The sequence below is a fragment of the Protomyctophum bolini genome, assembly GCF_963924005.1.
Source record: "Protomyctophum bolini genome assembly, chromosome: 2".
Taxonomy (NCBI): Eukaryota; Metazoa; Chordata; class Actinopteri; order Myctophiformes; family Myctophidae; genus Protomyctophum; species Protomyctophum bolini.
The window spans coordinates 25,533,077-25,559,301 of record NC_137863.1 but is presented as its reverse complement, the minus strand read 5'-3'; the positions used below and the strand labels follow the sequence as shown (position 1 = coordinate 25,559,301).

General features: G+C 41.5%; 2 protein-coding genes across 3 annotated transcripts in view; one reads left to right on the top strand and one right to left on the bottom strand.

The window, feature by feature from the left end:
• Positions 1–366: 366 nt before the first annotated feature.
• On the bottom strand, positions 367–17,391 carry nol8 (nucleolar protein 8). 2 transcript variants are annotated; one of them, XM_080780796.1, is made up of 18 exons: positions 17,341–17,391; positions 16,328–16,505; positions 12,885–12,947; positions 12,443–12,521; positions 11,754–11,904; positions 11,137–11,456; positions 10,484–10,752; positions 8,756–10,107; positions 7,809–7,949; positions 7,160–7,267; positions 6,566–6,662; positions 5,841–5,976; positions 5,466–5,543; positions 4,237–4,589; positions 2,970–3,102; positions 1,634–1,695; positions 1,025–1,107; positions 367–767 (listed from the first exon to the last, which is right to left on the bottom strand). In XM_080780796.1, the coding sequence occupies exons 2-18, from the start codon at positions 16,449–16,451 to the stop codon at positions 708–710; spliced, it is 3,609 nt and encodes a 1,202-aa protein (XP_080636922.1). In that variant the 5' UTR covers positions 16,452–16,505; positions 17,341–17,391; the 3' UTR covers positions 367–707. The 2 variants fall into 2 exon arrangements, with proteins under 2 accessions (XP_080636922.1, XP_080636923.1); XM_080780797.1 differs by having other exon boundaries at positions 10,484–10,746.
• Positions 17,392–17,663: 272 nt separating this feature from the next.
• cenpp (centromere protein P) overlaps positions 17,664–26,225 on the top strand; it is a 106,063-nt gene continuing 97,501 nt past the window's right edge. The window contains exons 1-5 of the mRNA XM_080792193.1: positions 17,664–17,777; positions 18,857–18,993; positions 19,291–19,457; positions 20,805–20,893; positions 22,838–22,926. Of these exons, the coding sequence (XP_080648319.1) occupies positions 18,863–18,993; positions 19,291–19,457; positions 20,805–20,893; positions 22,838–22,926 (476 nt within the window). The 5' untranslated portion in view covers positions 17,664–17,777; positions 18,857–18,862. The remainder of the gene's footprint in view (positions 17,778–18,856; positions 18,994–19,290; positions 19,458–20,804; positions 20,894–22,837; positions 22,927–26,225) is intronic.

The window sequence follows — 26,225 nt, the reverse complement described above, 5'->3', positions numbered from 1 at the left end:
TTTGATATTCACCTTACATCTTAGTTGTTTTGAAAAAAGTGTGTTCTTTGCACTCCATTTACGTGAGCATTTATCCTGTCATTTGTTGACTAGAGTTCATGTCATTTACTCTGATCTTACACTTTGTAAATCACTCTGGAATAAGAGTGTGAGTGCTGAATGCCTAAATTGTAAATTGTAAAAGGGCTTGATATACATCATTGCACGCCTTGCCACGCAATACTGCATGTTGATTGTGTTGTGACACTGGGGGCACATTAACCTTGTGTTGTGTGACACTGGGGCACATTAACCAAATCCAACTTCTTTGTCATTTTTGTAGGACAGTATTATGTTTAGGACAGACAGACAATCGTTAGAAACATGTTGATTCATCAGAGAAATGACATGATATTTCATGAGCGTTTAATTTACATTTATTATTTCAGTTCAGCTTTACAGCATATCTAGCATACAGAATGTTTGAGGCCTGACATTTTTTATCAAAAGCAAAAATCGAAATTATGAGAAGACAAATTAAAGTAAAATAGTTATCATAACCGTCCCTGTAGAAGACTGTGGCTGTACTGGTCAGCTCCCAGTAACCAACAGCAACAAACTGTAGTTGTACAGTTCAGGTTGAAAACCTTTGTATGTGTGTTGTACCTCCTGACCACCTGTACAGGGCAGCTCCCAGTGTCCAACTGTAGAAGAGTGGTTGTGCGTCTTCAGCTTCTGTGAGAAAAGTTGACTTTCTTCCGGGCTTCTCTATGTTTCTTACGGTAGTCCTGCACACACACGCACGCACGTAGGGCAATTAACCAAAAATATATTGACTCGACTCAGACATTTAGAACATCTAACCATAATAATTCGTCTTGCTCATGTAGGTTAATCGAACGAATATTTTCAATATATATCATCCATTATACCAGTAAAACACACAAGAAACAGGCTTGCAAATGTGTATTTTACTGGCATGTATAAACCTTATTATCATTCCACACCAACAGCAGAAGATCAACAGAAACTGTGGATAGCCTACCTGGATGAGAGAATTCCTCTTCTCCTCCCATGCCTCCTGTTGCTCCCCAAGCTCAGAGGAACGACAGAATAACCTGGGCCCCTCTGTTAGAGGAGAGGAGATAAGAGAAGGAGAGGAGAGAGAAGGATGATAGGGGAGAGGAGAGAAGGAGATTATAGAACGATAAGGGCTTATTTTACATTCAGTTTTTTTGTAAATGAATGCAACACTTTGTCATGCTACAGTGTCGCACAAACACAGAAAAAATATCGAATCTTACAATATTTTTCTGCAATTTTTTAGTTTTTAAGTAAATTTGAAAATGGCTAAGCCTGTCTGTGTGTTTCATAAATATGCAACCAATGAAAAGTATTAACAAAGAGCGTGTGACAAACCTGAAAAGTAACACTTTGACATTTTCAAGATTTCCACCCGACAGTAATGCTCATAAATTATAATGATCAGTTTGGCTGCACAAAAATAGTCTTAGCATTGTGTTTATGTTTGTGTGTGTATTGTTTATGTGTTTGCATGCGTTTATATATATGCGTGTGCATGTGTGCGTGTGTGTGTGCGCGCGCGTGCGTGTGTGTGTGTGTGTGTGTACAGTACAGTATGCGTGTGTCTTACCGGTCAGTCTGTAGTCATCAGCACAAAAGAAGAAGAAATCTTTCTTAACTGGAGTTTGAGGCCTACACACGCACACACACAATATAGAATTAAGTAAATATAAAATCGATAAACACAAGTAATATACAGAAACATACCGAATAATCTCATTCAGGTTGAAGCAGCCCCTCTTATTAACGGCTACTTATGACCAAAATCAATCATTTGACACAAAATAATCATTTACAAATGACATTAGCATAACAGCAGTCCATTAGCTTCTGGAATTAGAACTCCCCTGTCAGCTTAACTACTTTTACCATATACTGTATCTGCAGCTATTTAAAAAAAAAGATCTTGAAAAAACGTGAACACAAATCTTGTGGTACACAAGATGTTCTAATCTCTGAAGACAGATTCCGCTGTACCACTACTTTAAACAGTGTTGTTATTAGTAGGAATAAACAAAGAACAGAAGAACCGAGGAGGCAGTGGACTAAGAAAGGGGAGGAACCAAAAACAGTTCCTGTTTCTACACAAAAAGATCCTTGACATAAAAATGTTTGAAAACCACCGATACCTTAATAATATCATAGTAGTGTAATACATAATGATGTAAAATAAAATGGTAAACGGTGCATTTATATAGCGCTTTTATCCAAAGGCACCAATCTGCACAACAGGAGCAATTAGGCGTTGAGAGTCTTGCTCAAGGACACTTTGACACTAACTCTGGGGGAGCCCGGGAGCCACTGCCACCCCTAATGTAATGTAAAATAGCTTTAGTGCTTTATTGCAATAGCATTTATACTGAGGTTCAGTTAAATATAGTATCGCTCACTGATATTTTCTACATGATTTGATGAAACTGTTAAATCATTTTCTCAAACCACACTTCCTGTTTCTAGAGCGTAGCCTATTTGCACTTCTCATCAGGTCTACCACTTTGTGGTCAAGACGTTGATAATTTTTCCACACTGAATATTAAGCTGCTTTGAGTTGTCTAATTCTCTGCTGTATCACATTTGATCTTTCCTCTTTTAACATAAACCAGCTAGCCAATGGGGTGACAGGTCTGCACAGGGATAGCTATTCAAACAGGTTACTCAAACATGGCTTACAATATGGAATTAAAGTTGCAGTCTCAATTTTAACTTGAAGTATTGATTTGATTCATGCTACTACCGTTATATAAAGATATAATATTAATTATGGATATTATTTATAATGCACTTTACATTTGCATGAATCTAAAGTACTACATATAAATAAAACACCAGTAAATGTTTGGTATATTACATAATTATATAAATAAAACACCATTAAATGTTTGGTAAAAGTAATGATGTAATTGTACTCTATGGTGGTCTCTCCGCTCTCCTCCTCTTCTTCGTCACGTTGCTCCTCCTCTTCATCAGAGCTGCTGTCTTGGAAACGAGGGTCTGTTTGCCATGACACTTTGGGTCCATGGAGAGCTTCCACACTGTACTCTGTATGCACAGACAGACAGACAGACAGAGACACACACACACACACACACACACGCACACGCACACGCACACGCACACGCACACGCACACGCACACGCACACGCACACGCACACACACACACTTATTATAAAACCAAATAGGACCAAATGCCTCCCTTCCTGCTTGGTACTCGGCATCAAGGGTTGCATTGGGGTATGGCACTGCAACATACTGTACTAGCGTCAGGTCCAGGAAAACAGAAACAGGAGATAGCTTTGCTGAGCAAAGCTTACTTAAATCAACCACAGAACAACCTTTTTTTAATCGACTAAATTGATCATTCTGATTATACTGTATTATACTTTGTTATCAAATGGTGGCGTGCAAAAATAGTGACAATAGCTGATCTAAAGCCTTTGTTATTTTCACAAAATGTAATCATTCCTTAACCGTAATCGAGCTGATTTGAAGTCCTATCGTGATATCCTATTAAAAAAACCCAGATAGGATAACAATGACCAGATTAGATACAGTATTTAAACCATTAGTAATATTGATAATAAGTGTACAAAACATTTTGACAAGATGGGCCCGGGATCACCCATGATCAATATGTCTGTGTGTACTGACATCTGTTTTCCATTCAACCAACAGCTTCCCTTCATTCTCCAGGCCCAGGCTGCCACCTGCTGGATACACTCTGGTACAACAGCAGAAACGGTTTTTAACTAAATATTTTGCCCAACTGCCAAACAAACACAGCCGTTTGCTTGGGAAGTCAGGTGGTTTTACTGTAGCATTTAAAGTCTTTGGTCATTCACAAAAATACTACAGTTTGTTCTGTAGAGACATGGTGAATATGCATAATGACTGTGGGTGTGATTTGATCCTGTAACTAACTACACAGTAAAAGGCATTGATATTTTGTCCAGGGGCCCTGAACAGGATTCACAAACTACAGCTCTTGTGAACACAGTCGCAATGACTTTCTGCAATTCTTTTAGAAATTCACAAAGCGCAGCTACTGAGATTGCAGATGCATGGAGGAGAACAGAACCAGCAACCTTCAGCTCACAAACCTGCTCTTTAACGTCTGAGCTGCATGTCACCCTGTTCAACATGTCCACCAATGTTATAGGATAGATAGTCTTTACCCGTTTCCTGCTTGCTTTCCAGTTGGGCGTCGTCTGAGAAGAAGGAGAACTTGAAGCCCAGGCCCTCGTCCTGTTGTCCTGCAGCGAGGTCAGAGGTCATGTAGGTGGACATCAGGACGTCCGTCTCTGTCCTCGGTCCTTCGCCACTCTGCTCTTCCTCCTTCTCCTCCTCCTCCATCTTGTCCCAGCCCAGACTCTCAATCCCCTCTCCTGGGTCGTGGCTCTTCTCATCCGCCTTGTGGTCTGTAAGACCGAAGGCAGCCTTCAGGTCCACGGAGACGTCGTAGTAGATCTCTGTGGACACCTCTGGAAGCTGAGATGCTTCCTCCCTCTTCTTCTTCCTGGAGGCTTTACTGAAGGACACAAATTAAACTCTGATGACTCCAATAAACCTGATTAAACTCTGGCAGACTCCATTAAGCCTCAAAATACTCCATTAGCCGTTGGATATCATGAAACCTCATCAAAACTCAGTTAAACTCTAGTAAGGGCCGTTCATGCCAAGCATACAGCTCCTTCTCAAAAAATAGAATATTGTGCCAAAGTATTTCAAACCTATTTTTGTTTTAATCATTCATTTACAGCTCATGAAAATCAAAAAATCCTAGTAGTGGTAGTGGTAGATGTCTGTGTTGACTCCAGTGTGAAGTTTTCACTGTCAGTGATGATTTTGGGTGCCATGTCATCTGCAGTCAACATAGCCATCTATCAAGAGTACTTTGTGCTTCAGTATGTTGACAAGCTTTATGGAGATGCCGATTTTCCTTTCCAGCTCGATTTGGCACCTGCCCACAGTGCCCAAACTAGTAATAATTGGTGTACTGACCATGGTATTACTTAACTGACCAGCCAACTGGCCTGACCTGAACCCCACAGAGAATCTAGGTTGAATTGTCAAGAGGAAGGTGTGAGACATAAGACTCAACAATACAAATTAACTTACAGCTGTTATCAAAGCAAACCTGGGCTTCCATAACACCACAACAGTGCCACAGGTTGATCACCTCCATGCCACGCCCCATTGATGAAATAATTTGTTCAAAAATAGCCGTTTCGGTGAGGAGTGGACCATTTGGAAAACAATATGACCAAAATGCAAACCATCGTAATTATTAAATCTCTTTAACCTCTGAAATTCATTACAAATGATTGTATTACATTACACCTCTGAAAACCTGAACTATTTAAACCTCATTTCGGAAGATAGAGAGATAAGGAGTATGTTCTACCTCTCCTTGGGTTGTTCTTCTGTTTTTGTCTCGAAGGCGACGTGTTCTTGTCTGCTGGGATCATAATGTAACACATCTCTGCACACACACACACACACACACACACACACACACACACACACACACACACACACACACACACACACACACACACACACACACACACACACACACACACACACACACACACACACACACACACACACACACACACACACACACCACATTTAGAAAGTGTGTTATCTGAATGCGTTTGTCTTGTTGGTCTTTTACCTATGTACTGTACAGTACTTTGTGGCAGCTATGGTTGTTTTAAATGTGCTTTATAAATAAAGTTGAGTTGAGTTGAGTCTTGTGTGTGTTTGTGTGTATTACCTGAAAGTCTTGGCCTTGCTGGGTGTGTGTGTGGTGGTATGTGTGTCCAGGTTGATGTTCAGAACACTCTGTAGGATGGTGAGATTCTTGCTCTTCTCTTCAGCCAAATCCCCTTTCTCCCCTTCCTTCTGACTCCCTGAAGAACCACAGAATACACCTTCACAAAAATAAACCAACCCACAGAGCCACACCCAGATATTGGCTTGGGCAATATATATTGGTCAAGAGAACACTTGAAGCGCAACAGCCCTATTCTGGGTGAACAATCGTCAGAAATAGCAGATATGCAAGCTAAAAACATGTCGCAAGGCGACGCACTGAGAGCTTGTGGATCAGATACATTGGCATTGGAAAAGGAAATGTGGAGAGAAATTGTATTTATCTTACAAGGAATTGTACATGTGATTGACTCAATTAAGTACAAAAATTATAATAATACAACCACAGTAATCTACTGTTGTACTGAGAGCTGACCAGTCATTTTTGGGGCTTTTTATGCCTCTATTGATAGGGAACAGAAAGGAAAGGGGGAGAGAGATGGGGAGTGATATGCGGCAAAGGCCGTCGGGCTCGGGAGTCGAACTCGCCGCACACTGTCCGGTTGGCTTGGCAGCCTAGGTGCCCAGACGGTTGAGCCAACCCTCCGGGCCACAAGCAGTCTTCTATGGTTTTACTAGTATGCGTTTAGTGTGAACATAACAGTAGCTGATGAAGCATTTCCTCACCTGGACCTTCCTCTCCCTCTTCTTCATCACTCTCCAGGAAGTGTGAGCCCATCTGGAAACGCTGGTCCGTACCGAATCGAGACTGAAGCGCCATCAGCTACAAACATGACACAACACCAGTTATGGATCAACCAAACAACTTGTCCATCAGCTCACACTACACTGTTCTCAGTCACAATTCATTTTACACTGATGTAATGTGATGATTTGATATATATATTTGTGATGTAAAACCAGCGGACACAGAATGCCTGTAGGCTACTTCCTTTCCTATTAAAACATCCTGGCTAATATTCCTAAAACATGCTGAAGGACTGCTCTCTCCTCGTTGTCTATGCAGATTTATGTTGGCGACTTGTTCAACTTCACATACGTTCTTATTTACAGTAGATATATAGCACGTATACTGCTTGCTTGACCACAAATGTAAAGAATGGTATTTAGATTTGATGTTTACCTGTATCCTAGTTACTTTGCAGCACTCTATGTAACCATTTAATCTGTCGTTTGTTGACTAGGGTTCATGTCATCTTACCCTTTTAAAGTCACTCTCTGCATAAGAGCATGTGATGAATAGCTTATGTAGAGTCTCACCTTCTGTCCAGCTTTGCCTTCAAACTGAGGTTTGATCTGAAACCTGCTGTCTTCATCATCACCATCCTCATCATCACTGTTGTCAAACAGCTTAGAGCCTGAGGGCTTCTGGAAAGACATTACACATGCACACACAGTTACAGGAAATAAATAGACTCATTGTTACTAGTAAAGTTCACCAGAACATCATTGGGACTTGGGAGGGTTGTCAAGCTTTGTCTCAATGTTATCCATCGTCTTTAGACTTTGAAAAACAAGTGTTATACTGTAGCTCACTGGCTCTCAAAGTGGGGTCTGAGGACCCCCAGGGGATCTTGAGGGATTCCCAATTAAAATAGTTGCCAAGTGGACCTATATAGATCTGCAAGCCAGAGAGCGTACAAATGGGCGGCGGTTTAGTTCCATTTACGATTGGAACCAAATGCCCTACTTTATCACACAAGAGTGTAACACAGAAGTAGTGAGAATTTCCAATCTACAATCTCACAGCGCTTCACATTGGCTATTTTCACTCATTTACATTTCTTTTTTTTAAATAATGATAAAAATGGAACAGTTTTGGATATTGTAGATACACATAGCATAGATGAATGACATCATTTTGTACATACACAACATGTATACACATGTATCAACCACACCCACATACCCGTATTGCATCATCATCCCCCGAGTCGTTTAATTGGTTGTCCACAAGCAGGGTTTTTTTCACTGAGGTCTGTTTGACTTCGTCATCATCATCATCAGAGCCGAAGACAATGTGTTTACCGCTCCCAGCTGCTGGAGTGTCCTAATAGAAACATCACAATAATGATAAGAATGATAAGAAGAAGAAAAGAGAGTTACAGCACATTTTAACAGCGGGCGACAGCCTGGCGTATTTTCCGGAAGTGTGTCATTTGTCTATGGGACCCGGCAACTACTGGTGATAACAGGCGAAGAGGCGATAGTCGAACAGTGGGCGGAGGAAGGTCGATCAAAAACATGAAAATATTTGATCTTTTGGACGACAACGTCCGGCGATAGCCAATAAAATTCATGTGTTGCTTTGTTTTCCCTCCACGTGGAACAGTGATACGTTTACATTACATACGGTAATGACAGCAGGAATGCCCACTAGGAGATTTCTAGCTCCCAGAGTAGCCACTGTTAAAACATAGCGTGGAGCTTGATTTATGCTCTGCTGCACAACGGTGTCACGTGCTCAACATAGCTCAGTGCGCATCACATTGTGACGCATAGTGAGCTTGTAGGTCTGCTATGTCTTCATCTGAGACAAAGTATGACTCATAGGAGTATAGTTCACCCAAAAACAGTCCAAACTTAATGAAAGGATGGATGAGCCAGCCAAACGAAATATGTGTGAAAATATGCTGCTATACTACTATAAGTTGATCACAAAGAAGGGAATAACAACTTTGATCTATTCAATAGTTCATACATAATATTTATATTCCTATATTTACTTTCTACCGTCTGCCTGATACGTCATCGCATGGTATTGGACAAGTTGTTCTTGTCAACAAGTGACACAGCCGTGCAACAGCATATAAATAAGTCCTACTGTAAGCAGAGAGAGAGAGAAGAGGTAGTCACCACGTTGCCCAGAGCTCCCTGAATGATCTTCTTGTGCTGTTCGACCAGTTGGACTCTGTGCTCCATGGCCGCCAGGCGCCTCAGGTTGGACTGCCTCTGCTTCTCTTCATCCGGCTCTTCAGCCACTCTGACCGAACTCTCCTCTTCCTCACTGGACGACGACGAGTCAGAGCTCGTCTCGTGGTTGACCCGTGTCACCGACTGCTGGTTTGAATCCGGCTCTCTCTCCGGAGACGAGAGCGGGTTGGTGACGTGTTGCGTCCCTGAGCTTTCTGTCTCCATCTCCTGTGGGTTTGAGGACATTTGTTTCTGCTTTGTTTTTGAGGACATTTGTGTCTCCTGTAGTTTTAGGGACTGTGCAGTCTGCGGTTTTGAAGGCATCTTTGTCTCCCGTAGTTTTGAAGATGTTTCCATTTCCTCTGTTTCTGAGGACGTCTCATCAGTTTCTGAGGACGTCTCATCTGTTTCTGTGTCCTGCGTTTCTGAAGATGTGTCTGTATCCTTTGGTTTTGAAAAGGTTTCTGTCCTCAGTGTCACTGCTGCGTTCTGTAACTCTGTCGTGTTTAAGCCAGTCCGTCTCGGTTCGTTTATTCTCTCCTCTTTCGTCTCTTTCTCTACTCTCTCCAACAGTTTCTTTGTCCCCTGGAAAGCAGGGAGACATGTCACCTTCTTCCTCACTTCCTTTTGCCCGTCATCATCGCTGTTCTCCATGATGGCCGCCAGGATCTCGTGTGGCATGATTCCCTTTTTGGGGGCTCGTGGTGGCTTGGTGTTGGCACAAGGGATGCTGGGAAGTGGAGTTTCTGTTGCTTGTGTTGTTGAGGAAGCACTCGGTGTGGGTGGACTTCCTGTCTGGGTGGTGGAGGGGACTGTGGGAAGAGTCGTTTGTGAGTCTGAAACCAGCTGCTGCAGGTCAGCCAGAGAGATCTCCAGTCTGGGACAGTTTGAGAAGAGAGCCTCATACTCACTGTCGCCTTCATCACTGTCATCATCGTCATCATCACTGCTGTCATCATCATCATCATCAGTTTCACCACAATCATCAGCAGCAGAAGTCTTCTGGACATTTTCTCCTTGTGAAGTGTCTATGTCAGAGCTACTGTTTGCATCTTGATCATCATCCTCCTCCTCCTCCTCCTCCTCTCTCTCAGACTCTGAGGAAGGCGAGTCCGTTCCAGATGCCCTCTCCTCCTGGCTGAGGCTCTTCAGACGTTCTCCCTGTACCTCCTTTGTGTTCCCCGCCTTCCCTGCGCTCCCCCTGGCACTGTGAGGAGCTGGAGGTCTCTTGGAGGTCAGCAGTTCATCAGTGTCTGCCGAGTCATAGTCGTCCTCATCTTTATCAGCCATGACACCTGGAACCACAATCACAGTCACACATGATGCTAGGTTATTGGTTTACCAGTGATCCTAATTTATTGAGGCACTACACTGTCTGTCTGCATTTAATTTGATGCGTTTACCTTGCTTAGTGTAAGTCATAAATGTAAGCATTTAAGCAAATCAGAGACATCTAGTACTGCTAGTTTTCTACTCTAGTACTGCTAGTTTTCTATCCTACCAGGACCTCTAGTACTGTTGGTTTTCTATCCTGCCGGAACCTCTAGTACTGCTGGTTTAGACTGGTTTGGTTCCATTCGTACACTGGTCCGTGACGAAATGCATAGTAAAGTCAGCTTTCTTGAAATAAAAACGTTTGACAGGACAACCAATGTGACAGAATACAGGTACCCTTATGCTGCTGCCGGGACCTGCCAGAATTGTCCAGGAAGTCTACTCCAACCACTTCCAGACGGTCATCCTCTTCCACTTCCTGCCCCAGTGCACCCTGGGAGCTGCGTTGGTTCTTCACTAGCCTGCGGATCTCCTCATCTGAATCGTCGTCGTTCAACACGCACACCGCCTTCGGTCGCCTCGCTGCCGCTCTGCCGTCTCCGTTATGCAGAGGAGTGCTGGGAATGTCTGGGGCCTTGGACCTTGGATCAGTGGGAACACTGGGCCTAGAACCACAATGAGAAGCACAGACCTAGGATCAGAACAATACCCCCATAAGAGAATATTTATTTTTTAAATAGCGGCTGTATAACTATTCCTCATCTTGCTGAGGACTCCCTGGAACCCCCTCAAGGAGTACTTTTGAGAACCACTGTTCTATAGTAACAGGAGGTCATCTGAACGCGTAAAGGCCTATTCCTATTCGTTTTCGTATAGGTAATAAGGTGACCACCGAAACGGTGGTCAGTATCAACAGAGAGATGTGTTTGGGTGAGTGGTGAAGCTTACCACGGCGGCATGATGTCATGTTGTAGTTTTCGGTGGTCACCTTATGACCTAAAACTGGACTATGAATAGGCCTTAACAGTCTCATCAGTCTCAACGTCTACCTGCAAGCTGCATCGTCCACAGCAGATTGGGTGGAGTCCACGGCCGTGTCCTCAGGCACTGTCCGTCTCTTCTTGGGCCTCCAGGGAATGGACGGAGGAAACTCGCCCCGCCTCTTCTTGCTGATGTCATCGTCGCCTCCCGTCAGCTCCCAGGTGAGCATGGAGACGGGGGTGGGGGTCTCGTCAGGGGTCTCCAGTCTCTTGATGTTGTGGGAGTGTTTGGACGGGTCGTAAGACACCGTCTTGCTCCGGTTCCCACGGCGGACCGTCAGCTCGACCACGGGGAGGACCCGCCCAAACTTACTGACCACCCAGGAGCCCTGTCACACACCACACATGCACAGTTAAAATAAGTGTTAAATAGTGGTAGCTCTTCATGTTGGGTTACCAATTTTAACCAATTAGAAATAAGACCTCATACAGGATAAACAAGTGTTCGAAGATTTTGTTGAATCGAAAGGGATGAAATGGATAAAATGAAACAGATAAATGAGCAGCAGACAAAAATGGAACTGAAACACAAGCTGATAAAATTAATTCTCATCATTCATGTCTTAGCAATTACATTATTTAGTTATTGTTACTAAGCTACAATATAAACCCCCTGGCAGTGAGACCTCATGTCCTGGTACTTCAGTTCCTGGTACGGCTGCCTTCATGTGGAAGTTCTCCACCCCAGCCTTCTTCAGTGACTCCAGAACCAGCTGCTTGGGGTCTGAAGGCTGCTGCTGCATCTGTTCTGACAGGGCCTGCCTCTCTTCTGCTAGCCTGAGACAAACAACACACCATCTGATATACTGCATGTCATCCTAAGAGATTCAGACCTCATATAACAGAAATATACACACATTAACCAAGCCATTTAGGACGGGAACCCCTTTGGAGTTTTTTACATTTCAAGACGGCGGGAATCCCTTTTGGGGTAGTCGTTGCAGTATATAGCAACATAAATTTATTGTGCCATTTTGAATACATATTTGAAGTTTTTCAGAAAAAATTCCAGGGACCATCCAGAAGCAAAGATTTGAGTCCAAAATGTTTGCTTAAAGAAAAAGAAGAAAAAAAAAATATATATATATATATATATATATATATATATACACACACATGTATATTCAAAGATTTTCACGTGATACTATAATACAAGCTCATAGTGTGGCACGAAGTGACACAGTATGATCTGCTTTTCTTCTTTTTTTATAGCTCAAATCTAAAATGACACAGGTGGTCTTAGTTGGTTAAATAATAATACACCAAAGGCTTTATGTGTGTATGTGTGTATACATACAGTACATAATATACTAACCTGTCTAGGAAGCTCTCCTTGGCAGCTTCTATCTGCAATGTTCCTCCTTTCCATTTAGCCTTATTCAACACACTCGTACCTGTGAACAACAACACAAACAAACAAACACTCACATTCAATCACAGCAATAACAACTAAACTAAGTAAGAACGACCAGGAATGCACTGATTGGGCCGATACCCCATTTTTTTTGCCAGGGAAACAAATAAATCTTCAAATAAATGTCCGGCTGATTAATTGGTGCATCCCTAAGATTAAGAACGATGTAAAGAAAGTGTATTTCACAGTGTGTGTGCACGCGTGTTCTTATACTATACTAATTCCAAACAAATACAACTTGTATTGTATGTAATCTTCTCTAATTGAACGACGCATTTCAAATGTCATATTATAATAAGTGATAAGTCATTAAAAAAGTCACATGACAATGGAGATATCTTACATCTTTTGAATTCTGCATCTGTGATGGTGATGTTGACGTAACCAAAGGTCTTGTATGGAACTCCTGCAGAGAGACACAGTCAATGTACAATATACAGTAACTCATTCACAATGTTTATTAGTGTCACTGTCTGTCAAGTATACTTTTTGTATCCACTTAAAGCAATCCGTAACTTTTTGTGGGTGAATAATCAGTATGGAAAAGTATGTTAACCCATTTTGGGGCGGGAACCCCTTTTGGTGTTTTAAGCATTATGTTATACTTTAGCTATAAAAGATCTACAAGCTCATATCGCGGCACGAGTGCCGCACTAGGAGCTTGTAGGTCTGCTATTGTTGAAAATGCGGCTTGTACGTCTGCTATTTTTTTAAATGCGGCGCAAATCTTTGAATATATATTCTTTCAGAGGGAATGTTTTTAACTCAAATCTTTGCTTCTGGGGAGGTCCCTGGAACAACATATTTTCAAATGGGGGTCGGCGGCCAATTACATATAATTTTGGGGGTCCTTGACATGAAATATTGAGCACCAATAATAAATTTTATTTGTATAAACTTTATTTACATAGGCCTAAATGGGATAATACAATATAACTAACACATCTGCAGTGGTTGTAGACTTGACGTGGTTGTAGTTATAGTCTGTTGAGAAGATTTCTGTAGAACAGACCCGTACAGGTCCATTTGGTTTCATTTTCCGCTCTCAAGGGTTAAATTATTGTTACTTCATTTACAAGGAGTCTACACAATTAGAGAATGTAGAAGATTTTTTTTTGATCAAGCACAACAAAATATTTTTTAGTTTTGGGTCTGAATGTCATCAAAAAGTGGTCCGTGGCTCAAATAACGAATAAATAATGGGCCTTGAAATGAAAAGGGTTACTACTGCTGTAGAATTTAGATCATGTGGTATAGTAGGACACCTATTGGTTGACAAGTGGTACTGCCTGAAGGTCCAAATTCAGTCTCCTCTGAGCATTAGTATTGTGATCACGATACTGGATTTCAAACTTTGATAGGATATATTGAAAAGTATAGTTTTTCAATACCATTTTCAATACCATAAAACCACAGAGATTTCTCTGAGGTTTTAACATTGTAAGTACAAATAAAAGCTTATACATTTTCATAGTAACATAACATAAACCAAAGTGCAGATAAAAGTTGTGAAGCACAATAGCATTTAATTTATTTCTGACCATAGTCAACCACATCATCTACTGTAGGTTTCTATTCAGATATTAACCAATGCATCCGGTCTTTCCAGGCTGATTCGCTGCGTTCCGTGAATTTGTATTGTTAAAATACAACGGGATCCGAATTCACAGAACGCAGTGAATCAGACTGGAAACAAGGCTATTTCCAAACAGCATAGGAGTATAAATCGGCCCTAAGGCTGGGACCAAGGCTGGTGGAGTGGAGGATAGGAGCAGGGACACCGCTGACTATTACGTTGCCCTACGCATGTTTGTGCTGCCCCCACTCCCCCACGAGAGCGTCGCATTTCCTCATGCAGATTGGCTACTTTCGCCGTTTGATAACTTTGATTTGTCCTAATGTTGGTGCTCAATAGAGCGTCGCAGTCCCTCCCCCTTTCAGAACAACGAGTGGCCCAGGGAATGAATCCCAATGCATTTTTCCCATAGGCATTTCAAAACGTATTTATTTAAAGACCTTTTAAGCGTCGTACGAAGCCAACTCTTGTCGTGACAAATCATGACAACACACACAATTTTTCGGGCCAAACAAAGAATTAGAAAGTAGAAAGAAACGGCAGGTTACAACACTTTTTTAAATGTTTTTCTTCTTTGTAATTATTTGTTTGGTCCAAAATATTGTGTGTGTTGTCATGATTTGTCACGACAAGAGTTGGCTTCGTACGACGGGGAGGGGCTGTATGTAGCACTCTAGGGCCGCGATGTGTGTGTAATCCTGCCGCATATTGGAAAAGTCATATTGAACTGTTTTTATTTTCCAGAATCTATATTTACTGCATATTTACTGCATGCATGCATAATCTATTGCAGCTGTTCCCAGGTTTTTTATTTTGCCCCAAGGCCCACTTTCACCACCGGTTAATTATTATACGGGCGGCAGTGGCTCAGGGGTAGAGTGACCGGATGGGAACCCCAAGGTTCCCAGTTTGAACCCGGGCTCCCCTAGAGTTAGTGTCGAAGTGTCCTTGAGCAAGACTCTGAACCCCTAATTGCTCCTGATGTGCAGATTGGTGCCTTGCATGGTTTCCTCCGGCATCAATGTGTGAATGTTTGAATGTAATGCACAATCTCTGTAAAGGGCCTTGGATAAAGGTGCTATATAAATTTACCATTTACCATTAACCCATTTATTTATAGAGAATTCCTTCATACTTACTATACAATATCTGACGTTTTCCTTTTCGGTCTACTCTTATTAACTATTTTTGTAAGAGCAAATCATTGTAGCTTGTAAGGAAAATACTTCTCCTGTTGTTCTCCTCCTTCATTTAAAGTGGCACTATGTAACTTCCTTTTAATGACAAGTAAGACACGCAAACGCGGGAAGCGAACGCAGCCCTCTGGTGGCGGGCAGGTGGTGTTACAGCGTGACACACAGACACACAGACAAGTCAGACATGTTCTGCTAGGTCTCATAGTTAGTGCTCACTGCGTTCGCAAATACATTGTAATTTTGTCCAATGTGTATGGAAGATTACAATATAACATGTATACCATTGGGGTAGTTGTATTTTGTCTCCCTGGTCTTCTATTGAGACTTTTAGATTGTGTCAAAGGTCATGTCTCACCTAGAGACAGGACTGGCTCGAATTTTGACCTGAAGGTTAATTCAATTCATACCCTGAGCAAGCAGGCAGGCTCTATTAGCTCAATGTTAAGCATTTCAGAACTTGCGCAGGAAACCAGGTTCAAATCCGGGGTAGAAGAGGAAAGTTACAAAAAGTTCAAACTCCATTGACAAGCAGTATGACAGTATGTGATCACGCACAAGCTCCCAAGCTCTAACGTCTCTCCCCAAATCCCTGCTCATGTTTAGAACATGTCAAATAATGCTCCTGTTCACTCGCCATCACCACAACAGGCCCAGTTTGACAATTTAATACAGTTGCCAGATATGAGTTAATCGAACAGGTAGTGTTGGGATCTTTTACGAGTCTGGTTCTTGAACAATTCCCTCTGAACAACTCTGCAAGGCACTTTAACGGTTCCTTTTAACAATTCCTTAACAAAAAACCTCCATATAATATAATTTAGGGTAATTCAATTTCGTTCCCTGGAACTAAATATTTTGAGATGAAGGCCAAATACATAATTTGGGGGTGCTTGGCATGAAAAAGTAGTTTAATTAATTTGTAGAATCGGCCTCAGTAAATTTGACTGGGATGATCTCACAGGTCTGTGTAGTAATGATCCTGTCATCTGTGTAGTAATGATCCTGTCATCCTACCCTGGTCGTCCCTCCTGGTTCGGACCTCCACGTCCTCCACTTCTCCAAACTTTCCAAAGCGTTCCCTCAGGTCCTTCTGGGTGATGGTGTGGCCGAGTCCGCCCACGTACAGCCGTCTCATCATGACTGCAACCAACTACAACCTCTGTGTCTGTCCGTCTGTCTGTAGGGACTCAGTCTGCATGACAACAAACACAAAGACAGTGCTTTGCTGTTGGGCAGAAACCTCTTATCTCCATATTCTAACTTTTCAATTTCATGCAACTTTGATTTATTTTTTCTTTTACACTTACATGATCAGAGATTTAAAAGCAATCATACTGCATGTAAAGACTACAATTTGGTAAATTGTCATAAAAGTATACACAATTGATATTTCTAGATTTGATAAAATTGCAACAAAACCTGTATATATAATTGTGGGCATAAACAAGTGTCTCATAATGATTTACCTTTACCATGCATGTTTAAATACATTAAACTACTTTGCATTACTGTGATGACCATTTGTCTAATATATTGTATTTTACATTAACATTTTTGGACGAAATAGCCAATTTTACATTGAGGTGCCCCTCCCTAATGTACACGTTATTTCTTTAAAAAAAATGTCTAACCGTTTATATGTTTTTGCATAGTACTGTATATTTGTTATTTGTATGACATTAAATGTGCTATATAATAAAGTATTCAATCAATCAATCAAATCTCATTGAAATACTGTAATCGACTGTAATCTGGGTTGTGGGTACAAAATTCTTTATCGTCATAACATTGATGACACTGATTATTTAATAGATATAGTTACCACCGGTAAGCAGATTTTGGACATTAATAGTATGTTCCAGTATGGCACAAGACGGAATTAAATAGACATTAGACAACAGCTAGGCTAAAGGTTAATCGTGTTAACACGATACCAACAGAAAACCGTTTAAAATCCCCAACTACATAAAACAACAAACAAAGTGTTATTGAATTAACATGATAATAAACACAGAATAAATGTTTACCTCACATGTATCCAGTGGGGGTTACACTGACTCCTCTCCGGAACTCCCGAGAACAACATTACATGGTTCCGGGGGAAAGGTTCCGTTCCGCTTTCCCTTCATGACATGTATGACGCACACATCAGACGTGCTCATTTCATCGCATTTAAAAGGGGGGGGACGTTAAACATTGATTTGTATTGTTAGGTAGGTAGGTGGATTTAATGAATTAACTCAATCTAATATCCAATTGCAATCTTAACTCTACATATCATTCATAATATCAAACACTAAAAAGAACCAACGATAATATCATATGATATGATTTCACTGATACAGACAGTAACGTTTACCCGCATGTGAGGTCATGAGTGGTACGGTCCTCGAGCGCCAAGCTGAAACCCCGGGCCCGAAACCATTTGTACACATATACAACTGTTTGTACAAACATAAGCAAGGTGAGGAATACAATATTCACTACCACAGTCATAATAACATTATTATGTTTGGTCGGTGACACAATACTTTATGGTGTGTGTGTGTGCGTCATGGACTATTAATGACAGACATCTATAAGCACTTGCTAGGACTTTTGAGCATCCTTTTAGCCGCGACTCGAGAACTATATAACCTTGTCTACATAGAAAAGGTAAACAACTGGGTCCAGAAAGGGGCTAAGAATTAAGTATTGTGTAGTGAGGTGGAAAGCCTGGTGACACTTAATTGACAGACAGACAGTTAGCCAGTCAGACAAACAAACAAACAAACAAACAAACTGAAACTACTACTGAGTACAGTACTGCACCCCCCCAGACATGATTGCGTCCTTTCTCAATTTAGTAAGGATGCATGATACATCATGCAGATATAGTGTCATTTCCTGACAGTCTTTAAGGAGGTTAGACCTTAGAGTATATACTAAGGGTTAGACATAAAACCGAAAAAGATTCCACATAAATTGCACACTGCCTTCATGATTTGAGTCATTTTCAAAAATCCAAGCCGTGGATATCCACGGATATCCGTAGAGAGAGAGCTTTTTACCTGTACTATATTTTTTACCTGTACTTTGAGATTTTTCCTGTACTTTTAAATAGAGAGAGAGGGGGGGAGGAGGGGTGTCATCGGCCTCTTTTGTTTGAGTGTGCTGGGTCGTTACTACAACAAGAACAACAACAACACATAGCAAATAGCCTGCATGCATGCAGGCTATTTGCATCACTGTTGATAGGAACCTTTTTTTAACCACTTTCCCTATTCTGAGGAGAACAATTGCAGAAGTCACTATTTTCAGCGAAGAGTCTGTCTGTAGCAAACAAGTTAATGATGTCCATATTTTCCATCTACGCATCGTAACGCAAATCAATCTATATCTACGTTCAAAACAAAAAATACTGTATTCCTATAGTGCTATATTAGACTAGCAACAACCACTTTTGTGTGTGTGTGTGTGTGTGTGTGTGTGTGTGTGTGTGTGTGTGTGTGTGTGTGTGTGTGTGTGTGTGTGTGTGTGTGTGTGTGTGTGTGTGTTTTGCAGGAAGACATGGATCAGACGGCAGCGCTGCAGGCTCAGGCTGAAGGACTGCAGGCAGAGATCACAGCGTTGCAACAACAACGGGACCAAAACCTCACATCCATGAACCTGCATTTGGGAGAACACATGCAAGACTTGCTGTGAGTGTCTACTCGAGGGCTGTCAATGTGATGCCCTGAATCTAACCCAAATTATTCATAGCTCCACTAGACCAGACAGTGATACATTGATTGACATCATTCTAACAAATGCTGTACATAAATATGTTTCTGTTGGTGTGTTTGCTAACGACCTAAGTGACCATTGTGCTATTGCCTGTGTTAGAAGTACCAAATTGCCTAGATTTCTATATTGCAATATTGATACTTTTACTTATGTAGAAAATGTGAGTAGTTTTTCCACCACTGCTGGTTTACATATTTATATTGTCTCCACAGAGGGTTACTGTGCAATTCCAGGGCAGGTGTACAAGCCGACAGAAGACAGCAGAATGCGATTTCTCTCCTGAAGGCTCAAATCAGAGAGTTGCAGGAGAGCCTGGACCAACAGACCCAATTTAATGGCTTCAGGCTCACCAACTGCAACTTCCAAACCCTGGACTTGAGTAAGAACCTTTTATTATTATTACAAACTTCCCAAACAATATGGGAATTGTAGTCCAGGAAGGAAGTCAGAGGCGGAAAGGTTCTTATAACGGCAGTGGGTTCATGCAGCCACGCCCCCCCCCCCCCCCCCCCCCCCCCCCAACGGTGGAAAAAAAACGAGTTTTGTTTTTTCGGTTGGTACTTTATTTACAGTTTGTTAATGAACACAGTGTTTCAGTTCACAACGAAGAACACATTAAATTGTTTCAGCAACATTTCAACATGATCAATCAAATTTCAGTGGACAGTGGGTGCATATACTGCATATTGATATATTTTGCCAAAATGCCAGTGGGTTCATTTGCGCCTCTGAACCCACGGAGTTGACGCCACTGAAGGAAGTGCTAAAATATCTAAAACCACATATTACACACACAAAGATCTGTGTCCCGCGATTGTCATTTAATCCACCCAAAACATACTTCTTGTAAGCAAAATACTATTGTTTAGAAAAATCAGAAGCAAACCAAGCTTTTTTTTTGGCCAAAAAGAAGAATCTGAGATATTTACGTTCTAAGAAGCGGCACCGTCGTCTGGCCAGGGAATGCCAGAGGCACTGCCGTCAGAGACTAGCAATCCCTATGCCTATATATGGAGATCCTTGACTGTGATTAATATTAATATATGGACATTCCTTGTGACTTCACGTGACATCGTCAGGGATCACAATATATGGGCATATATATATATATATATATATATATATATATATATATATGTGTGTGTAGTTGAGATCCCCCACAAAGCCGACCAGTGCCTTACTGCCTTTGCAAATGCATCACCGGACCTGATGTCGCGATTCTGCAACTTCTCCATAGTGTTTGTGTGTGATTCTGGAGGTGGGCTATGTCTTTGATTTGTACATGGACCAGGCATTTCAAGATAAATAATTCTTAATTGAATCCTCTATCTTGACTTATCTTAACATTCAAAGTATCACTACCAACCATTACTTGAAGAATCATAACAAACCTTGGGTACAGATGTAGATTCTCCATACTGATATTTTGAAGCCTGAGCCATGTACATAAACTGGCCATGAGTGGCCTAACAATGCCTGGCATGACAAAGAGCCAAACACCTTATAGACATAAAGAGAATATTGCTTAGAATATTGCTTATTAGAGAGTTTGTATGTGTGGAGGAGAAGGTATCCTTAGAGGTGCCCATGAACTGTCAACCCTGTTACATTTGTTTCCATGTAAAATTGGTTTTGTGTGTGTGTGTGTGTGTGTGTGTGTGTGTGTGTGTGTGTGTGTCTCTCTCTCTCTCTCTCTCTCTCTCTCTCTCTCTCTCTCTCTCTCCAGGTGCCACTAAAGTAGTTCAGAAGGTGTGTCTGACTGGTCAGTGTTGTGATCTTCTCTTCCAGGTTGAGTTCCAGCTCTCCGAGGTCAAGGTGAGCAACAACGGTGTGGTGTAGTGTGTGGGTCTGTGGAGAGAGAAGGAGGGAGGGTGGTAGGAGTAAAGGACAGAGGAGGATCTCAAACATGTTTCATTCTTTGAAAGTATTTTGTGACAGAGACCCCCATTACAATATTTGTGTTGTTAAAATGTTTCAGAAATATTCCAAATGTTTCCACAACGTGATTGGTTATTTTCAAATGGCCAATGTATACAGTATATGGTTAACCTGAGTGTTTCACTTTAAAACACTCAGTTTTTAGGTTGTTTGTTTCAATAGCCAATTTTTTTGTCATGCCCCGCCCCCTTACCACTGTATACTGTATAAATCCATTGAAATTCAAAGACCATTTTAACCACTGTAGACTCATTGAAAATGCATGCCACTGGTTCTGGTGACTGATATTGCCCTTCTAGTGTATGAGGAAGCCGTGTTTTTTCAAAGATTTTTTCATTTTCAAAAAGATTAATTACAAAACAAATGTACACATTAGGACTATAGGGGAATGTTTAGTGAAAATAGCAGATCTACAAGCTCTGTTGTGATCTGGTAGATTGGCTATTTTTGGAAAAAATAATTGGTGTAGAAGGAAAAAAGGAGAGGGACCGTGTAGACCGTATAGAGGTGAAGTATATAGGGTTTAAAGTCCACCATTGTGTGTGTGTACAGTAACTGTCTCCTACCAGCAGAGCGCAGTAGAGGGTCACAATAGAATGCTGGGTTCAAGTCAAGACCAGTCTCACAAATAATTGTGATCAATGATTTGTGTTTTTGGCATTGAACATTGGAATATTTAATTTAATATATAATTACCTGACTTTCAAAACGTTTTCAAAATTGTAGATCTGCTATTTCCACTATTTTATAAACTTGAAATGTATGAAAACGTTTCAATATGGAAACAATTATGATTATATGCAGAATAATGGTGAATATCTCAAATAATTACTATTAGGCCATTATCTAATGATTGTGACAGGCTTGGGGAGAAGGCTTTTAATCCCATGCTGAAAATAAATAACATGTCAAACGTTTCATGACATACATTGTGCAGGAATTTCATGAGAGAAAATCATTTTTGTGGCCAAACTATCTCAACTGTGGTCCAACCTTTTCCAGATCAGGGCCCACTTCAAAATGTTTAAAGTGTTTGCGGCCCACCGATCTGACCACTTAAGTAGTCAGCTGTAGGGTTGGGATCAGGAACCGGACCGGAAGAACCGCGGGATCCGGATCCAACATTGAGATACTAGGAATCGGTTCCATCACATTTGTGCTATACAATTAAATACCAGTGGTTCTCAAACCTTTTCATTTCAAGGACCAACCATAACTCCGAGATGGTAAATATGGAACCAAAATGGACTCTTACCGGTCCATTTGGTTCAATTGGTACCCTCTCAGAGTTACAGACTTCTAAGGGATCATTTGGAACCCCCTATAAGAATTGTTAAATTTTAATGTTTGATTATCATTACAATAGTAACAATATTATTGCTTTGAGTTTGCTAATTATTTGGGGATCCACTTGCAATACCCTTGTGGCCCACAGAGAAAATGAATACTTACAAATGTCTGTCATGGGGGTCCCTGTCCCTGGCACAAAACCTTTTCAAATTGTAGCCAAATGCATATCAATCGGGGGGTCCTTGACATGACATTGTTTGAGAACCACTGGTCACCTCCCCAAGACCAGACCGGAGGGATTGGCAGTGACTGGGACTATGTGGGTGGAATTGGAATAACGATTAAATTGTAAAGAAAATGATTAATGACAATAATACACATGTGATCAGAAAAAATGGTTAAAAGTGACTGCATGGGCCTAGGCCATGGCTCAATGGCCCTCCATAAAAAATGTAAAATAAAGGCGAAAGCCACAAAAAAAACATTACAAAAAAAACTGAAATGTTAAATGTTCTTGTGCCGTTTCCGCAGCTAGAAGATCGGACGGAGAGGACGGTCAATGGTCTGAACGTTGTCCTGAATACTGAACACATCCCAGACTTGAGCAGTTTTATGACTCGGTAAGACGAAGCACTTAACCTACATTGTCACAAACCTAGGATGTTGTGTTTATGTGGTTGATGATTGTATGCTTTTAACGACAATTGTGCAGCCTGTGCCCTAACATTTTTGAAGATGTTGCGAAATAGCTGTTACACACCTACAGTACATGTCAAACAATACCAGGGACATCCATGAATGCAGCATTTTTGATTAAAAAAACATGTTCAGGTCATATTGTACAATATATTGTACAATATGCCCTGAACCTAAACCTTAAAGGACACCATGCATGGTCCTCATTTATCAAAGTGATAAAAAGTGATCATTCCAATGTGACTTTGACTTTTGATGTGACTTACCTAACGCCAACTGGTTGTCAGCTAGCTTGTTTTTCTGTCATAGACAACAAAGCATAACAGCATCGTCTGACCAAATAGGCATCTAAACATATGTATTCACTCCTAAAATGTATAGCTATAAAACTAAGAAATAATACATGTGAAAGAATATATATTTTGTAAAGGTATACATTGACAATGTGTCATATGAAATTGGTAGGATAGGTTAGATGCTTAATAAAACTTTAATGTGTATTAACACTTTACAGTGTTAAGTGCACATGCGAAAGCATTTTGGGGAGTCGGGACCGGCGGCGGCAACCACCGTATGTCCTCTGGAGTTATGTACAACCTCCGTTAAGGATAGAGACTACAAACCTGTGCCCAGCACTGTACAGTTGATCATGCTGTGGATTTATTTGGGCCACTGGGAGATCTGAGATATAACCAGCACACACCAGCCTTCATCTATTAACGTTTATGCATTACTTCATCATTCACTCCATAAACTTTGATTATGACTGCCTTGCCAGGCTATCTCTCATTAACGTGGCGTCAGTCACAGCGGTCCGACTCACGGGGATATCTTGCCCTACATGATTGATTTATATATATTAATATACAAACGTATTCCGTTCATGAAGTTGCAACTGTGATGTGTGATTCATGTTGATTAGCATTGACTACTACTTGACAAAGGTTTTACCCCATACCATGAATACATGGTATGTTTGTGTATTCACTATTCAGACACGTTTGACCTACAGTATCTGCATCAGTTGCTAGTGATACTAGTCATGACAGAATGTTGTGTGGATTAGCAAAAAAAACAGTGTGTTTTATTTTATTGCAGTTCAGTCTTGATAACACCAATCAGATTCCAGTGTGGTCGGGGCGAAAAAGGAAAAAAAAAATCTGATTTACGACTGCTAGTCTGAACATAGCCATAGTTGCAGACAGTGCAGTGCGAGTACAGTCAGACGCACATGTGTCTGGGATTGCTTTCAGCCAAGGGAACCTTGTTTTTTTGACCCTCTGCAGTCAAAGTATCATTAGTTATATAAGACAGAGTGAAATCTTAGATTGATTAACCAGGCCTGGCTCCTCTCAGGTCCCCTCCAACCCTGTGCTTCCCTCCTCATACTGAGCTGAAAATGACTGCAGCAGACATTCCTCCACTCAAATTAACATTCTGAAGGCCTGAAGGCCGGGGGCTCCACAACATCTGAGCTGTGGCTCTCAGCCTTCAGGACAAATGATTTTCACTACTGTGTGCTTCGTCGTCACACCTGTACTCAATTAGCACGGCCGTAGCAGCCAGTGGTGCTCTATTACTGGTATTAGAGTAAAATAATAGATACTACTCCAGTCCTTGGTCAAATATTACTCCACCACAGTGAAAGTTGCTCAGTCGAATTTGTACTTTAGTTCAAATACTTATTCTATTTAGAAATTTAACTAGAGCAGGGGTTTTCAACTGATAGTGAACGAGGGACCCTGACTTAAAATGAACCTGGGGACCACTGTTGTTGTGTTGGGTGGGGATATGGGCTAAGATTAGTGCTTTTGTAACACTTGCTAAATTGCTATGCATCCCATGTGTATACAGTATGTAGCATTGCACAGAAGCGGGGATTGAACCCGGGGCTCCCACTCGCCAGACCAACCCACCGTGCCAATAGGGCTGAGCCCGATTGGCAGGGCTGCTGCATGCTGGGTCTTGGCTGGGGGCTACACATCCCACTGTTTCTCAACCAATGGTCCAGTGATTACTAATACTTTCCTAATAATAATGACTCAACAACCAGATAATCCAGTGCACTTCCCCTTCTTGAGATTCTAACTCTTCTGTTAAATGTCTTGTCCTCCCAACTTATCAGTAAAATGACTTGCATTCATGGACGGTAAGTCATAAGTCATTCAGTTCACGGTTTCTCAACTAGTGAAAAAAAAGCATACTCAGGGACAACATGCAATACCTCCATGGACCACCAGTGGTCCACAGACCAGATGTAGAAAACCCCTGAACTAGACTAGGATAAGGCCCTTGAGATGCAGCATCTCATTTTCGCTTCTGAACAAGAAAACAATCCAACAACACAGAACAAGGACGTGTAAAACATGTCAACAAGGACGTACAGTAGATCTGCTAATCTCACTATTATTGAAACTAGACTTGTACGTGCTCGTCGGCTACCGGCCTACTTGAGAACGATGCAACTTGGGAACCTACCCGTTGTCAACTTGTCATAGCACACGTTTTAACTGTCTGTCTGTGTCCCACATGGAGATCTCTGTATCTGCCTTTGTCTGAAGAGGGCAAACTGACTGACTGTGAAAAGCGGACTGGATAAGTAATCAATGTCAGGTGTGGGGTTGCCATGGCAATCAATTGGCTGAGGCAGAGGCTGGAAATTGCACAGTTGAGGGGGTTTAGGCTGATTAGGCCCACTGGCAGAGCCTGACCAGAGCCTTTTGTGGTGGTTCTGGAGAACCGTGGGTCCGACCGACTCGAGGGGGTGTGGAACGCGTTTTAACTATCTGTCTGTGTTTTGTGCCCATACTGTATATGGAGATCTCTGTAGTATCAATACCCGTTGTCATAGCACCCATTTTAACTGTCTGAAATTGCACTGGTGAAAGGATTTAGGCTGATTAGGCCCACTGGCAGAGCCTGACCAGAGCCTTTTGTGGTGGTTCTGGAGAACCGTAGGTCGACCGATACCGGGGGGAGTGAAACGCGTGTGTCGAATTTGAAGTTGGTGGGGCAAACAGTTCTCGAGTTACGTGCATTACAACTGTACACACACACAGACAGACACACACACACACACACACACACACACACACACACACACACACACACACAGAGACGTGGCACATTTATTGTAGGATAGGGCTTAAGTGGCTAATTCATAATGTACTTTTTCCCTTCCCTAGAAATGTAGTAGAGTCGTAATTATCCAAAAATACAAATA

Coding starts and splice junctions, on each gene's coding strand:
- nol8 (XM_080780796.1), bottom strand. CDS start 16,451: ATGATGAGACGGCTGTACGTGGGCGGACTCGGCCACACCATCACCCAG. Junction 12,522..12,884: donor AGATGCAGAATTCAAAAGAT/GTAAGATATCTC, acceptor TGTTGTTCACAG/GTACGAGTGTGTTGAATAAG. Junction 7,268..7,808: donor GGGATGATGATGCAATACGG/GTATGTGGGTGT, acceptor ATGTCTTTCCAG/AAGCCCTCAGGCTCTAAGCT.